General features: G+C 40.1%; 1 protein-coding gene across 1 annotated transcript; it reads right to left on the reverse strand.

Annotated features, from left to right (window-relative positions):
* Positions 1 to 5193: 5193 nt before the first annotated feature.
* Positions 5194 to 7059, reverse strand: LOC126377728 (zinc finger protein 628-like). The gene has a single exon (XM_050025530.1). It carries the CDS (start codon positions 7057 to 7059, stop codon positions 5194 to 5196), a length of 1866 nt encoding a protein of 621 aa, XP_049881487.1.
* Positions 7060 to 17821: the final 10762 nt, after the last annotated feature.

Below are 17821 nucleotides of genomic sequence, written 5' to 3' on the forward strand. Positions count from 1 at the left end.
AAAGATTGTCGAATTTGTTTTCGATTTCATGTTTGGATCATAAATGATTATCACGTGCTCAGCGGTGAAGGAAAACATCGTGAGGAAACCCACATTCCCGAGAAATGAATTTTCGGAGGCATGTGACCTAACCTGTATTGGGCTTGTTTTCTCTTCGCGGGTTGGAAGGTCAGACAGGCAATCGCTTCTATAAAAAACCGGACCTGTCAAATCTTCAGGTTAGGTAAGCGGACCTTGTGAAAAGCGGGATAAAGCCAGGGAGATGAGGTACCTAACTTAAAATAGGAACCTAATTAATATGCGGAAAATTACTGAAGTACTTAAATCGTAATATTCAAATATTAGTCAGACTTCCGCCGATTCTATTTTAGTTATTAAACCTATTACAATGTAAATTGTTACTGGCAATAAATTTATTTTATTCTTATTCTTAAATAGACTAGTTCAGTGAGCCAATTGCATAAAATAAATATGACTCATATGAGATAGATTGAGTATTTGAGTATCATACACTGAGATAGATTTGAGTATTTGAGTATGGTATCCAATCCATATTAAGCTCGACGCAAACGGGCCGTCGCGATGGTCTACAGCCTGTTGTATCTGTTATATTATGCTTCGGGATTGATCCCAAAAAAATAGACGAGATCTAGCAAGATCGGGATCTCGCGAGTTTGGGATTGCATTCCTTAGTCAACTACTGCCACTGCCAAGCCTCCAATTAAAGTTGTATTCTGGTAACTTGTCTGCTTACCCCAACAACGCTTACAGACGTGACTTGTATGTCAGGAAATTAACAATGTATAGACTTCATGATTCATTATTTCCTTTCATCGTCACTTCAAGAGCCACGCTCTTGTCCGTGTAGCATTCTCCATGCTATGTATGCAGTGTTTTCCCTCTTGCCTTCCGTAATGTTCATAAATTCTAATAACTAGTAGTCGTTAGAATGAATTCCTCAGTAAACCATATACATCTTAGTAGTTTTCTATAAAATGAGAGGATTAGAGGAAAATTTAAAGGAAACAACATAATTATTTGTATATTTAATTTATTGATTACGGTAGAAATGCTTCGTAGTAATTAATGGAAAACAAATACATAACCAACAGACGGATCTAGGAACATATACCGACCATAGACCTTATGTAGTACTAGTTACTTGGCCGGCCATGTAGTGAACATTCGAGTCGAATCTACAATAGGTTACCTCGAACGACCAATAAGTAAAGTAAACATTATCCTCCTTTCTTTGTAGCAGTCGGATAAAACTTTCGGAATATAATTTTGGTAAGTAATGTAATAATAATGTAATAAAAATAATTGAGTGATTTAATTTAAATTAAGAAATATAAAATTTAATATTTATTACTTACATTTGGAGGAAAAAAGATGTTTTATTTTACGATATTTGCTATAAAACATATTTTAATTATTAAATTTGAAAAATAAATAAATAATTTTAAAAAATGCATCTTTTCAATATCTATTACTACACAAGGTCCATGGCAAAAGATTGGCTTTCTCCCTAAGCCGAATATAATTTATTATTTTTACATAATTTCAAAATTATAATTTTACCCATTGTAGAAGTCAAATGTGAAACATTATTTTTTCTTTGTATTCTCATTATTTTATTATTTCATATTCTTTGGTAAGTATAATAAATCTTATAATTTTTAAACAACATTAGCCTCCTCACTATTTATAATTTTAAAGCCAATATATTTTTTCTAAACAGTTTTTTTTTCTTATTTTAACTTCCACAATGGTAAAAATATAAAATAATTTGACTAGAAATAACACAGTTTTATATAACATGAAAAAAATATTAGTACCTTTTTATACAGTCGCACTTTTAGAAATACATAAAAAAATCATTTAATAAAATTGGTTGGACAGACTAGAAAGTTTTGATTTCTATTTTATTATTATTAAGTGACTAATTAAATGGAATGTAGTACGAATAAGAGCATTTTTGGCGTTAGAATTTTGTATAAATATTATTTAATTTGAAACTAATTTTATTCACTGTTTAAATACCATTCAAGCAAATTCGTAAATACAGAAAATACTTATTATAATTTATAAAGCATGCAAATTAAAACAGTGTATTGATTTATTTAAACGATTCTCTCGAAAATTTAAAAATGAATCGCCAAAAATCCCTTTACAAAGTAAATATGAATATAATTAATTACGCATTTATAATTTTATTTATACTTAGATTTTTGGACTAGAACAACTTCACAACATATATTTTAAATAGCATCTACAAATGTAAAATATAGGAACTGAGTTGAATTAACACTAAATTATAATAATACTTACATTTCACTGTCTTACCACTTATAGCATCTTCGACAAGCAATTTACTTTTTTAAACAATGATTAAGTATACTTAATAACTTTTTATGAAATGAAAATGTTTTACGTATGCAGGTCTTTTAAAGTTAACTTACTTTTTAAAATAAAGTTAGAAATAAAATTATATTTGTTACTTCAGATAAAATACTTTTTTTTAAGTGCGACTGTCTTATCTGTGTATATGCATTGTACCCGAGTGAATGATCTCTTTTTACGATTATTTCTAACTTTGCAGTCTGTTAATCTACACTTAATATTAATTTGTACTGTAATATTTGTTTACCAACCTCCGATATAATTCTAAAAATTGGTAGTATTTTGTACTATTGTAGGTTTCAATGGCAGTCATAATGGACCGGATACCGCCAAAGATAATATATAAAAACCCACTTCGCCATTTTGAAAAATTCTAGAAAAATCGCTCCATTTTTTTTTCAAATTCAAAACGACAAAAGTTTTTTCAAGCGGCTCGTGATCAGTTCCAAAAAATATAAACTAAAATTATTTTTAAATCTAATAACAAATCTTTGTAATACGTCATAAAAAATAAGATTGTATTAATGTTAAAAACAATTTTAAATTATTCATTTTTGGAACCGATTTTAAGGCTAAACGATTGGTCAGTGGGTTACTCTCAAACTCCCCCGTATTTGTGACAACACCCAAAATGCCATCAAAAGGGCAAAAATGTCACGGAAAGGGCTAGAAAATATTTCACTCAAGGTACAACGCTCTCGAATAAGTAACCCTGAACACAATTTTTAATACATTTTCACTACATCCAATGACACCGATCCCCGCTTTGTTCCAAACCCCAATATTTGTAATAAAAATCAGCATTTCCTTCTTTAAACGTGGTTCTAAAAATGCTCTCTTTGGGGGCTTGAAGCAAAGTGTCACAGATCGTTCACGCATACATTTTTTATTAATTTTGTTTATTATTTTTAAAACGTTATTCATATAATTTGTTGTATTGCGCGCAGTCGTCTCGGCTCTGGGCGCGTTTTTAGAATTTGGCTGGTTTTGTAGGAAGACTAATTAGGAAGGATGTTAGTGCTACATTCTGAAGCATTTGACACGAAATTATTTTTGAATACTATTCTTCTTTAAAGTCATCTTATCCTGTTTAAATAAAGAATAAGAGTGTATTAATTCATGTCATATTTTCATGTTCTTCAGTGATTAAACCATAAACTCAGCCTTCAGAGATTTGCATCGCCATTTTTACTTTTTTCACGTCATATGGAAGTATCAATAGGAACTTTAAATTACGTTTAACAATAGCTCTTTGCGTAATCTGATAGTTTCAAACCTTACGAACTTTTAACTTGATTATTCCGAATAAAAACGTTGATTTTTTTAAAGTAGTTTAGTTTCGGACTATACCCTGATCGATCACATTCATAATATATTATAAAAATCAGGCGTAAGTCGTAAAACTACGCGTCGAGAGCCGTTACGCCTGCGTCCTCTAGTTTTATATTTAAATTACAACTTACGTACATACATAGGAACTTTCTTTAGAAGCTGCATGGTTTGTACAAGCTAACCTCAACTCCACACTGAACTACCAATAATGTTAAACAAATCCGTTACCTTTCATATAAGTCTTGATTATTATCTCAAGATAATATGACCCTTCGACCGCCTCTGGCTCGGCGACTCAGTCTTTTGTAGTGGTCTTAAAGCTCTGTAAAGTCACTTTAGTCATGACTTGTCGCGGTGACATTAATATTCGAATTTAAAGGTAGGTTTGACAATTATATTCTCTTATTTTATCTTACTGTAAAACTTGGTTAGTTATATAAATTATCGACCGAGCCGGGGGCCATCGAAAGATCCTCAGCAGTAACACATTATGTTATCGATTACAATACAAATAAGTGTAAATGCAAGCTCGGCCCGACTAGGGCGGCCGGGCTGAGCCCAAACGCGCCCTGACAACAATGACCCGTATTCCTGGTGTGTTACACAACAAAATCGCCTGGCCGAGCCCTCACGACCACATATCTAATCAAATTTAATACTAAAATTACGTTTAATGTTGATCACTGCCCAATAGTACGTATCTTTGTGCTTTAAGTCACTCGTAGACAACAATAAATAGTCTCAAGTAGCTAACATACGCGGTCTCCGTCCACGCGGCAACTATATTTGTACTTTAGTGTAACTCCAAAATATAATTTATACAATAACAGCTAATATAAAAACTAACGTTGTGAGGTAGAGCGGTTACAGTACACCTAAAGTGGCACCTAGTTTGTACTGTGGGTGAGAGAGCGTCGCGCGCTGTCGCGTCGTGTCGCGGCGCGAGGCGGCCGCGCGTCGTGTGTGGTGCACGAGCCACAGGCGCCGCTCAGTGATCAACATCGCACCGGCACTACGACGCTATCGTGAGTGCGCACTCACAGATAAAATACATTAAATAATAATTACGCCTAGGGTGTATTTCTTCTCCCGATCGAAATCAACGTTTCAAAAACTCGGATCGACCCGACGGAACGACGGAACATCGAGGAGATAATAATAAATAATCAAATATATAAGCAACGTTTCATATATCACCCGTTATATAATTCTCAAATATATGAAGTTAGACTTTCAAAAAAAAAAGAGGCCGTCGGCCGCCGCGCGGTGTGGCGCTCGAGCGGGTGGCCGCGGTCCGTCTCCAATTATAATTACGTCTCATAATATTTTTCAGCAATCGCTTGAAGGCACACAGCGTTAAATGTAGTTAGTAGAGTTCAGCGATCGCGGCGCGCACGCGCGGCATGTAATCGCCCGGGCCGCGCGCGCTCGCGTCGTGTCGCAGCAGGCCGGCGGCTGCTAGGCCGGCGTCAGCGTCAGCGTCACGGTGGCGCGGCGCGTGGCGCGGCGCCGCACCGGCAGGAACACTAGCGCCGGCACCAGGCTGAGCGCGCCGCCCGCCTCCTCCACCACGAAGGGCTGCATCGTGAGTGGAGCCTGCGGCGCACGTGGCACCGCCAGCAGCGCGCCCGCGCCGCCATGAGCCGCGCGTAGGTGCGCTTCCAGCGCCGCAAAGCCCTCCGCCCGGAACTCACAGCGGGAGCACGAATACTGCGCGTCGCCGTCAGCCTCGGACGCTTCCATCGCCTCCCCGGAGCCGCTTTCGGTCTCAACCTCGCCGACGTTCGTCTCGCTCCCGTTATCCTGGGCGATCTCGTTCGCTTGCTGCTGAGCGTGCGCGCGCTCGTGCGCGAACAGGAACGCGAGCACGTCGGTGGTGAAGGGGCAGTAGGAACACGCGTAGGGTTTGTCTCTCGCGAGGAGATCGAGTGGTCGCGGCGGCGGAGGCGGCGGTCGGGCAGGCGGAGCATGTTCTGCGAGCAGGTGGGCGCGCAGGGCCCGCGGGCCACGAAAGCGGCGCGCGCACAGCGGGCACGGCTCGGCTGGCGAGGTGCTGGCTGGCGCGGGCGGCGCGGGGATGCCGTGCGTGTTATGCTTGTGTACGCGTAGGAAGTACTTACTGCACAGCTCCTTGTGGCAGATATCGCACGTGACGCCGCCCAGCTGCGTGCCGCTCTCCAGTGAGATGCCGTGCATGCGCTGCATGTGCGTCCTCATGAAGTACTTGTTACAGAGCTCCTTGTTACAGATCTCGCAGAAACTGGAGCCGGAGGAGGAGGCACGTCGCTCGTCGGGCGGTGGTGGTGAGGATGACGGAGGCCGCGGCTGCTCGCCAGGCTCCTCCGCCAGCCGCTCCGCCGCCAGCTCGTTGAGCTGCGATATCATCGTCTGTAGCTTGCGCAGCTCCTCGCTTGCCGACCCTGGGGACGACACCCCACGCTCTTCCACTATAAGGTTCAAAGGACTCGTCTGCCCGTCACGCAGCGCCTGCTCTAGCTCTTCTTCGCATTCGCGTTTGACTTCCGTTATCTCCTCTGTATCGTACGGCGGAGGTAGGGAATGCGACCGGGGTGGTGTGTCCGGCGGTGGAGCGGATAAAGCCGGTGGAGTGGCGAGCGGCGTCGGCAGTGGCGTGCCTAGCGGGGTCCCGAGCGGAGTGCCGAGCATGTTCGGCGGAGTTGTCCCTGTGGGCGAACGCTCGACGGGCGATCTTAGCGGCGGCACCCCGTGCCTTCGCTCCCGGTGCGTTCTCAGAAAGTATTTGTTGCAGTACTCCTTGCAGCATATCTCACAAAACGCTTCGGGATTGACGACACCAAGTCTCCTCAACGCATCAGGCGCAAATCCGGATTCGCGCGCGCGTCTCGCTGAGTCCGGCGACAAACGTCTTGGAGTCCCTCCTGACTCCTCATCTGAAGCTCGCCGCGGTGGTGACGGATGCGCGGGGGGCGGGGCCGCGGGCTGCGGGTCGTTCCCGTCGTAGATCCCGTGTTTGTTAGCCCTGTGGGTCTTCAGGAAATATTTATTGCAGAACTCCTTGCAGCAGAGGTCGCAGTAGGCTTCGGGGTTGAATATGCGAGGTGGATCGTGTCGGGGGAGCAGGCGGAAGGCGGCGAGGGGATCAAAGGCGGGGAGGGTAAGCTCCCCGAAGGCGAGCGCGCTCTTGTAGATGTCGGCCATCTTGGCGTGCAGGTCGAGCGGCGGCGCGGGCAGCGGCGCGGGCGCAGCGCGCACAGGCGCGGCCTGCTTGCGCCGCTTGCGGCCCGGGCTGCCGCCGCCGCCCTCCAACTCCAGCTCGCGCTTCACCGCCGGCGCGACCGACATCGCGTCACCGCCGCATCTGAAATTGAGATGGGACGCTGTTATTCGTAGGTGTATTTACAAGCTAGAACCCAACTTATTAATCCTCAATATAGGTTGGTAATAAAAATATCATGAAAATCAACACTCGTCACACTGTGGGCGTGACGAGTGCCGAGCGTGACGTTGACAAGATGACGTTCTACAGATTTATTACGTTACGACTACTAGTGCTACTGCTGTGGTCGCGCTAGCGCTTCGTCACGCCGGTTTTGTGACAAGATTTTGAGGAAGTGGTAATAGTCTCTTCTATTGTGTGGGTTGTGAGGATAATTACCAACTTCATCTACCCTGGCATCAGAGTTATTATTGAGTCGCCAAAGGCCCCTGATATGGCTCATGTAACGACTAATTAGTAACCGGGACCAACGGCTTTCCGAAACACGGATCATCCTACTTGAGGACATCAGCCTGTAATGTTCTAACCAAACTAGGCATCAGAAAGTTTTCGTGGTATGTCCCCCCGGGTTCCGAACCCGGGACCTCCGGATTGTGAGCCCAAGTGGTTATGGTCTAGTATTATTTTAAATAATATTAATAATAACTATACCTAAATGCAATAATTAAAATAAGCTTAGTCAAGTATATTTTATATTCAACGAATAATAAATATGAATTAAGTATCTAGGTACAAGTATAGGCTCCGGACACAAGTTGGCCGCTGCAGGTGGGGATACCTGGCTGATGGTTGCGATGAGTGCGAGTGTGGATTATCACCACAAACTATGGCTCACCTTTTGTGCTGTCCTAAGTGCCCTAACACCTGCACTATTAAAGACCTTTACGAAGCCACTGACAATGCCGTAAGCGTGGCCAATTATTGGTCAGCAAAAATTTAGCTTCGATCGCCATCGACTCGCAAAGAAGAAGAAGTATCTAGGTACATATTCCAATATGATTCCAATATGACATTGGAATATACAATGTTATCGCATTGTTCCTACCTATTTACAAAACAATTTTCACAGTCAAGAATAAATAAACACAAATTATAACTTCGTTTTAGCCTGTGTCACGCATAAAATTGGAAAATGTTGACATAAAAGCTTGTAGCTTGTTGTAGTCACATTATAAGATAATGAGTACTGTATTATCTTTTTTTTCTTGCTTTTTTTTTATAAGAGGTTATTTTTTTACTTCACTTTATACCTACTACTACTTTTTTTTCTAAACGCATGCTAAAGCAAAATACTTACTTAAGGAAATCAATTATGTATTGAAAGTCAGATTAAATTCAATTCTATCCTACAATTAAAACCCTAAACTTTACCAGTAGGTACCACCACTTCGGAGCGCGTTATGCTTATTTATGTTTTTGATTGGATATCATTACTTTTTTTAGGTATTATTTTATCATTATTTATGAGTAGGTAATGATTTTACACTATTGATGTGCGCTAAATATATAAAAAAATAATCCCAGTTAATAATATATAAACCGAGTATAGTACCTACTCTTAATTGTAAATAAGTAAGTAGGTATCATACCTAGATACTTACCTACTAAAACGGATATGCCTAAGTAGGTACCTACCTAAATGAGAGAAAAAAAAATTCGGTGGTAGGTAGGTATTAAACTCATTTAAGACGTCAAAACGAAAGTTCTCTTTGGAGTTTGTATGGAAATACTGTCCTGTGACGTCATCAATAAAAGCGGTCAAACGTCGTGCACATTGTTACTTAATTCATAAATAAAATTCGAAAATAAGCAGAAATGTAAAATGAGATTGATTTTTGATTATCTTAGACTGGTTTTAATTTGCATTTTATCTTTGACCCAGTCACATACCCTATTTCATAAAATTTTATATTATGTACTTATTTAAATGGTCACCGTACCATCAGATACAAAAATAAAATGACTTATCAGAAAAATAGAAACTTCCGATCGATTTTTTGTTTCAACAAAACACGAGATTTTATTGTTGTAATTTGGAACATTAACTTTAAGAAGAAATAAGAATAAATAATACTCAATGTGAAATTACATTTATTTTATATTCTTATTTAAGTCTTCGTATTTAATATTTTTCTGATAATAATCCTTATGAAACATAAACTAAAAAACGAACAAACTAAAAAACTATCGAAACTATAGACTTCCGAATTGTTTCGATTTTTTTATGAGACGTGTAGATACAATATTGACACACTGTTAGTTTCAAAACTTACCTATCTACACTTAAATCCAGAATATCTTTCATTTGTCAAACGTCACAAATATCGTTTAGTCCTTATCATCATTTTATTTCAATCACGCGCTACACTTTTCAAAAACTTTTTTTTCGAATCAAAACTTTCAAGAAAGTAAGTACTTATTTAAATTTTCACATAAAAATACATATTCGAAATGACCCTACTACAAAGTTTAGGATTGTGACATTGCGAAAAAAATATACAATTAAAAAATTTCGAATTTCGAACACTTCTTGGAAAATCCGTACGTATTTTATTCCAAAAATTCGAATTTGGAAAGCACGTGCTACGTGCGCACGCGTCGTAACTGTTGTATTTTACGTAAAAACGAGTGCTTAATTCTTTTTTTTGGGTAAAATGGCAAAAATTGACGATTGTAGTGGGGTGGGCACCCCTATGGAGCGGGGCCGGTGTATAATGGATAGCGTTAGTTTACATGGCGGCAGATTTTTTTTTTTAATATATCATACCTACCAATACTGTTTTCTACTTACTAAGCTAAGATTTTTTTTTTATTTAGAACATATGTTACATTATGCTATTTTAAGCTTATCCCGGTGGGGAATAGGCGTGAGTTTAAGTATTTTATTTCAAAACCCTAATTTTTCTGACAAGTACAACTCACGCCCCGTGATCTATGACCCATTCTGACCTGATGGTCACTAAAGGTCAAACAAATGGTAAAAAAAACACACTACCATACAATAAAATCTACAAAAATTGTCTTCTCTGCACACAAACATACCATAACGCATATGTCTCTTCTTTTTTTCTGTTTTTGTTGACAAAAATAAATAAAGAATTAATCGACGCTAGAAGGCCGATGGCGATAAGCGATCCCTATCGGAGTCCTGAAGTGTTTGTTGTCGCGAGCTGATTGGCCGCCTCTATGGCTAGAGTAATCGCAATAACGTACAAAATAAAAATAAAATCTCACTCAATATATTCGTGGCGCGGTGTAAACCAACCTTTACACCAAACAATACCCATCGCTTTCCGAAAATTTGGAAACACTATCAAAAGGGCGTCTTTATGTCAATATATCTATCTCTTCCCCACACCCGCCAAACTATATTCTCCTTCCCTCTTACCCTATCGATCTTCCCTCTCTCTCCCGCATCTTTTTCTTTTTAATCATGATTATGAGTAATGGAGTAATAAATTTTGGGTTTGGAAGGAAATTTTAAGTTATATTTTTGTAGAATAACTACAATGTTGTTTCGGGAACTTTATACGGAAAACAAGTTTTTGTGATATCTTTTTACAGGGTGATGAAAAAAGAAATGTTTTAAAATTGAATTATTATTTTACGACATATTAATTTTGATTCGAAATATTAACAGCCTCCTTTGTCTAGTGGTTAGAGCGTTAGGCTCACGATCTGGATGTCCGGGTTCGATTCCCGATGGGGACATTGTCGAAATCACTTTGTGAGACTGTCCTTTGTTTGGTAAGGACTTTTCAGGCTTGAATCACCTGATTGTCCGAAAAAGTAAGATGATTCCGTGCTTCGGAGGGCACGTTAAGCCGTTGGTTCCGGCTATTAGCCGTAAAAACACCTCCAGCAACCCGCATTGGAGCAGCGTGGTGGAGTATGCTCTATACCCCCACCGGTTGATTCCGGTTGGTTGAGGCCTTTTCATTAATCTGTTCCATGTAAGCTCTTCTTGGCCTTCCCCTTCCTCTCTTTCCTTCTAGCTTTCCTTCTATGATGTTTTTAATAAATTCGTCGTGTCTGAAAAAAATGCCAAATGTCGTGATGGAAAATGCTACACCGACAAGAGCGTGGCTCTTAAATTGATGATGATGATGATATTATAGCCTGGAAAGTTCCTCAATTATTATTTCATATATTATACAAAAGTGAGTTTATAATATTGTGTCATGTAGGTATATATAAGTGTGTGTATGAAGATTGTATGTATGTATGTAAAAGCACTTTAAGTCATCTCCTTCCACGTGTAGGAAAATTATGATATTTAGCGAACATCCTGTAAACGAAAAACTTTTAGGAAGCATTATTATTTGGCATAAACAACTGCGGAGTAACCGACGGCGTTCTTTTTTTTTTTCATTATGATTTTTTTCAGAGAGGCCAAAGTGAAAAGTTTGATATTAAAAACTCGGAAGAAGTTTAATTACTTTGGGACTAGACAGCAATTTAGCTTATTACTGAGTTATTGTAAATGCAGTTTTATTGGGTTACCGTAGTTTGATTCTTGCTCGTTTCCGCTTTGGCTTCGCTTTAAATGAGACCTTTTTAAAAAAATAAAAATATATAAGTTCAAAAACTAAATCGCAAGAAATCACGCTCTAAAAAGTATGAAACTGAATAAAAGAATGAGTTTAAAAACTAAAACCGGACTACGGAAAAAAAAAGGAAAGGAAAAATATTTATTCGACATATTTATTGTCTTCACATATTAGAACAAAATAATACAATTATGAATGTATGCCGAAACGGTAAAAAAAAATACGCGATATAAATAAAGTACGAAACAAGAAAATATTTATCTGGAATTCGGAAATTCAACGTTGTTAGCCCTAAGTCCACCTTAGGACGGGACGCCAATGTGACTGCGTGTTGTTATGTTGCCTTTGACTTCTCTCTACCCACCCCGATAGGGTTACGGGCGTGTTATCCTCACAATAAATATATACACTTAGACGAATAAAATGTTAAAATTCTGATAAAACCATAAAACTTTGGAACCGCATTTATAAAATTTTTGACAAGCGGTCACAACTGTCAATTATAAAATCGTAAATCCACACACCTGGTGGAGGTGGGTGGACTCGGGGTGTGGCCACAGTGTAAAAACACCAGCAGATACACTCCATAGAAGTTTGTATGAACTCTTATAGTGTTTAACACTTCTATACTGTACAAGGAGTGAGTTTGTATACGTTTTACTTTTTTGGTGTTATGTACACGTTTTAACAATAAAATACGAGACAGTATTTTGAATTTGTCATGTGAAGCTTACTTTATGTAAAAAAGCTTGTCATAATGATTACCTAAATGATAAAAATGCCTAATATTAAATGTGTGTCTAGTTATTAAAGACCCCGATACTGACCCCGCCGGCGTGGTCGACGATTTCCCTCATTCAGCGCTTATCGCCATCGACCCACTAGGGTCTATTAATTCTTTCAAATATTTTTTTTTTTAGGTTCATCATATCCATCTTTGGACTTCGTATCAACAGTAGCTGCAAGTTGTCTTTGATTACTTGTGGCTCTGCCCACCCCATTAGGGATTACGGGCGTGAGTTTATGTATGTATGTATGTAAATATTTTTCCTCTCAGACGACGCCCTGAGCCGAGGTTCGCGCCCAACTGGGCACCCTCAGGCCTGTTGTCTTAAACGTTGTACCGGGTGAGAGCCTTTAGCGCTCCCCATTTGTCCGGCCAAGTAGTTAATGCCATCTGCGGCAAATCTACAATAAGTCACGTAAAATAAAAAAACGAAAAAAAACTAGTTATTAAATAACTTGTAATGTATAGGTATACTACATTGATTTAAAAGATGTGTTGCTGTTGCAGTGTCTTGTAATTTTTTCTCCTCAGCCATAACACCTTGCGAAATGACGTAGATTCAAAAATGTTAAATTGGCCTTCAACAAGTTTATCCATGATAATTACGTTGAATAATTGATTTTGATATCTGATTCTGAGTTAAAGACATAAGTAAGTAGATGAAGTTCGTCAAGTCACTGTGGCCCTGTGGTACGGTCACGAGCATTAATATGTATACCTTTGGTACCATGTCACGTTAACTTGTTTGACAAATTGAACTGTAAGTCTCACTAAATGTCAAATATGTTAGTGCGACAGAGTCCTAAAGTGGGTACCGGACTTTAACCAATGAGTTAACGGCCTCTGTGGTCCAGTGGTTGAGCGTTGGACTCACGATCCGGAGGCCCCGGGTTCGAATCCCGGTGGGGACATATCACAAAAATCACTTTGTGATCCCTAGTTTGGTTAGGACATTACAGGCTGATCACCTGATTGTCCGAAAGTAAGATGATCCGTGCTTCGGAAGGCACGTTAAGCCGTTGGTCCCGGTTTCTACTTACTGATGTAAGTAAGTAGTCGTAACATGAGCCATGTCAGGGGCCTTTGGCGGCTCAATAGTAACCCTGACATCAGGGTTGATGAGGCTGGTATTCCACCTCACAACCCACACGATAAGAAGAAGACCAATGACTTATCATTACCCGACGGCGGGGAATAAAAAGGAGGGTTATGTGTTTGACCACTGTGTATGTATGTATGTGGATATGAACAGTCATGAGCAATATAATGTACCCACTTTAGGACTCTGTCGCACTAACATATTTGAACATTTAGTGAGACTTACAGTTCAATTTGTCAAAAAAGTTAATGTGACATGGTACCAAAGTGTATACATATTAATGCTCGTGACCGAACGTCTGTTCCAACCTAACTTCTAAACCACGTGTCAGAATTTAACATATGAGGTGTCACTAAAAGCGTCTTGATTGTCCCGGCCCCGCCGGATGGAAGTCCGAATGAGCTCATTGTCTACATGCCTATACGTGCATTCATCATCATCAGCCCATTAACGTCCCCACTGCTGGGGCACGGGCCTTCCCTATGGATGGATAGGGAGATCGGGCCTTAAACCACCACGCGGTTACGTGCATTATTAAACCCTATTTATGGAGTGTACCTACTGTCCTCTCTATACTGTGGTCGCGGGGTATGGGGTTCGATTCCCGGCGATGATTGAAAACAAATACGTCAACTGACGTGTGACAAACACGAGTGACGTGGAGAGGTCATTTGTGGTTTTTTTTAACGATTCACATACATATATATATAATATCACGTCTATTTTCCATGGGGGTAGGCAGAGACCTCGGAATTCTTACTACGATCCTCCTGAAACACCGCTTTCGCTTATTTTACTCTCATCAAAATCTTCATACATAGATTCAAGTCCGTAAAACCTAATGGGATGGGCAGAACCACGAGTAATCAAATTCCAAATTCCAAACGATCACGACTGCGTACTTATATAACGCCGCTAAACTGATTTGCACATTTTGCAGTTGTCATCAATATAGTATATCATCATCATCATCAGCCCATTAACGTCCCCACTGCTGGGGCTCGGGCTTTCCCTATGGATGGATAGGGAGATCGGGCCTTAAACCATCACGCGGGCCCAGTGCGGATTCCGTCCTGCATTGCCGTACCGATGGCTCCCATCTTCGCCTCTGCAACCATTGAGAGGTCTTCACCCGTATCCCTGGGGAAGTGTTCTACATTACACACCATAGGTCTGGGTCCCTATTCGAACTCAGCCACTCTCACACTCCGGCATACTTTTGGCAGCGAGGAGGTGCTGTCGCCAAAGGATGTTTTCGGGGTACCGAACTGAGCATAGCACCCCGCTAGCCACATGTTGGTAGAGTGACTAGGGACCGATGCGCCAACGGTGTTATGTTGGAAGTTGTATATATGCGTCTTGCTGTGTAAACTTCGATATCGCGTTTCACGACTGCTTGAAGACTGCATTATTGAATGTGGCGCCATCTGTAGCATGTGGGTGGAACTAGCCAACTAGTTGGGTCCGCCACATACTGATGTAAGGACTAATTAAAAGGATCATGCAAAATTTGAGACTCCTAGCATTTACTAGCTTGCAGATTCTGTCTGTTCAAACAACCACCATAAAACTTCACACAAAAACAAAAGCGGCACGAGGCGTTATTACAACCATGACTCAACAGAAAGAGAAAAAAGATGTCCCAATGACATTTCGACAAAACGATTTAGAAGCAACTCCATGGATTCCTGACGCCATGGCGGCGCCCGCATGGCGTCCGCGTCCATTATAAAATGTCGACAGTAATCGGCCTTTATTTTTATTTTATTTGCCAAACACCCCTGCCTACCCCCAAGGCCGCCCCACCCACTGATATTTCAAACTTAAGCGCTTGCTGACGGGAGGATTCGGCCCGACGCCTGAACTTTTCCGGCAGTTTTGACATTTAATACTATTGTTAGCGTCGTGGCGACTAGGAGTCGAAGTGGTCGCCATGGCCGAAATCGGTCGGAGATCATTATCATCATCATCATCACTATTGTTAGTAAAGTAAGGTAGAATAAGATTTTCGTGTACGCTGCGCCCTACACGACCCGGCGATGCCAATTTAGGTACTTAATAGCTCCGGCCTCCGTGATGCAGTGGTTGAGCGTCGGGCTAACGATCCGAAGATCCCAGGTTCGAATCTCGGTGGGGACATATCACAAAAATCACTCTGTGATCCCTAGTTTGGTTAGGACATTACAGGTTTACCTGATTGTCCAAAAAGTAAGATGATCCGTGCTTCGGAAGACACGTTAAGCCGTTGGTCCCGGTTACTACTTACTGATGTAAGTAGTCGTCACGTGAGCCATGTTAGGGGCCTTTGGCGGCTCAATAATAACCCTGACATCAGGGTTGACGGGGTAGGTAATTCAACTCAAAACCCACACGATAGAAGAATATAGCTAGATCTAGGTAAAATTTAGTGACACACAGCTACAATTTAACACAACTGTAGCTAAACTTGTTAGCTACTTTTTCTAGCTACCTTTCATTTCGAGCTTTAACTTGCCTTTCATTGGCACAGAGGGAGAGAGATTGTTTTCGCAAATGAACTTAGATAAAAATAAGCAAAGAAACCGAATCAGTTGATAACTCCCAACTCAATCCTCTGCGTCAGGGAAAGTGGTAAATGCTGCAGAAACTGTGTTTTGCCTAAGATGTACTGTGTGAAATGGACACCGCTGCAAAAAAAAAAATATATTCGAAGTCAACGAAAGATACTAATCCCCAGCCATCATCATCTTTTTTAATTTTGAAATTCTCTTGTTGGAATTGAAAAAAAAGAAATGATTGTCAGAAATAGACAGTTTTAATATAATAATTATCTAATTTGTACTGTATCTTGTGAGCAATACGTGTCGTTTCATCTTGATACCCCCCCCCCCAAACCCCCCTCCCTTCCCGCACCCTTCATTCTAACAACTATACTCTTTGGTTCTGTTCGTGTGATTTATGTTATTGACGTTACTTATGGTAGGTATGCAGCAAATTTTTTTTTATTTAAAACTGGTTTTTATGTCTCTGGGGCTTTTTGGCGGGAAGCGGGAACGGGACAGTTGCTTTCTTCATTGAATAATCTAAATAATTAATACGAAGTGGTGTTTTGTGGTTGATGATCGCATTAAGTAACCCGCCGCTTTGGTATATAGTTATAGACATGTACAGTCTATGCTGCGCGAGCAACTTCGTTGAGTGTCGCAATTGATTGTACTTGTCTTTAGTATAAGATGTACTAGTATAATAATATGTGGGATTAATGTCGGGACAAACCCTTTTTGGGTTTTCCGATGTTAACTATTTAAAATGTAACATTAAATTATAACTATGATAAATAAATAAAAATAAAAAAATAAGTGGCAAGTTAGTCGGAAAACATTCACGAGTGTTATTATATCGGAGTGTTCAATAAACAAAGAGTATATACCTATTTTCGCTTCGTGCCAACAAGCCGCTTCATAACTCGAAAGTTTATGCGGACTTTTGAGTTAATTCGTTTGGGGTTCGGTGTAGGAGTCTGCTCCGAGGGTGGGGGCTTAGGTTTCATCATCATCACCTTTCATCATTTCATTAATCATCAAGAAAATAATACGTAAGACATGGCTGTATGGTCATAGTTCCCTTTGCCCTTCGGGGAAAACTAAAACAAAAAAAAAGTTAACGGCTCTGGCCTAGTAGCCTTTTAAGCCTGTCAGTAATTGGGTCGTTCTTCTTTTTTATCGACAATGATCTGTCCTTCGTTCTGCTTCTGATAAGTTATGTTTTAGAATTTTGTTTCATGTTTCCATTGTCCAAAAATATAGTTATCTTATTATACTCAAAATACAAGCAAACTACTAATCGGTTCCTCAATTAGTCCTTAAAGAAGCTTGATTGTTTTTCACAAAATTCTGTGACAGAGTGGTAAATTAAAATGCTGTCTCCGATGAAAAGGACCACTCTGTCACAATATTTTTTGGAATGTGTCTACAAAGAAAAGTATGTTACTAAGATAAAGAGAACCTCTAAATGGTCCTCTACAGACACATCTTTATATGATGTTTTAAAATATTTAATGCCGTTATAATTTTAAAGATGTTAAATCCGATAAATTGAGAAAATGTCTTTTTATTGTCGATAAAAAAGAAGAACGACCCAATTGAGCAAACAAAGGTCCGTGTAGCTCTACAGCCAAGTATTTTCATTTCCATATCTCGGGACTATAGAGTGCGTGCTTTCAGAAATGCGTACGAGGTGTGAACCAAATCTCATCGTCCGCACAACGAAGATATCCACCCCGATATTTCAAACTTAACGACGTTCATAAAATATAGCTCTCGACTTGAAAAATTCTGAATGAAATCGACTGCGTGTTGCCTTTTACCAGCTATAATGGAATTAGACGTCTAGATACATACAAGCCACGCTTG

The sequence above is a fragment of the Pectinophora gossypiella genome, chromosome 24, assembly GCF_024362695.1.
Source record: "Pectinophora gossypiella chromosome 24, ilPecGoss1.1, whole genome shotgun sequence".
NCBI lineage: Eukaryota > Metazoa > Arthropoda > Insecta > Lepidoptera > Gelechiidae > Pectinophora > Pectinophora gossypiella.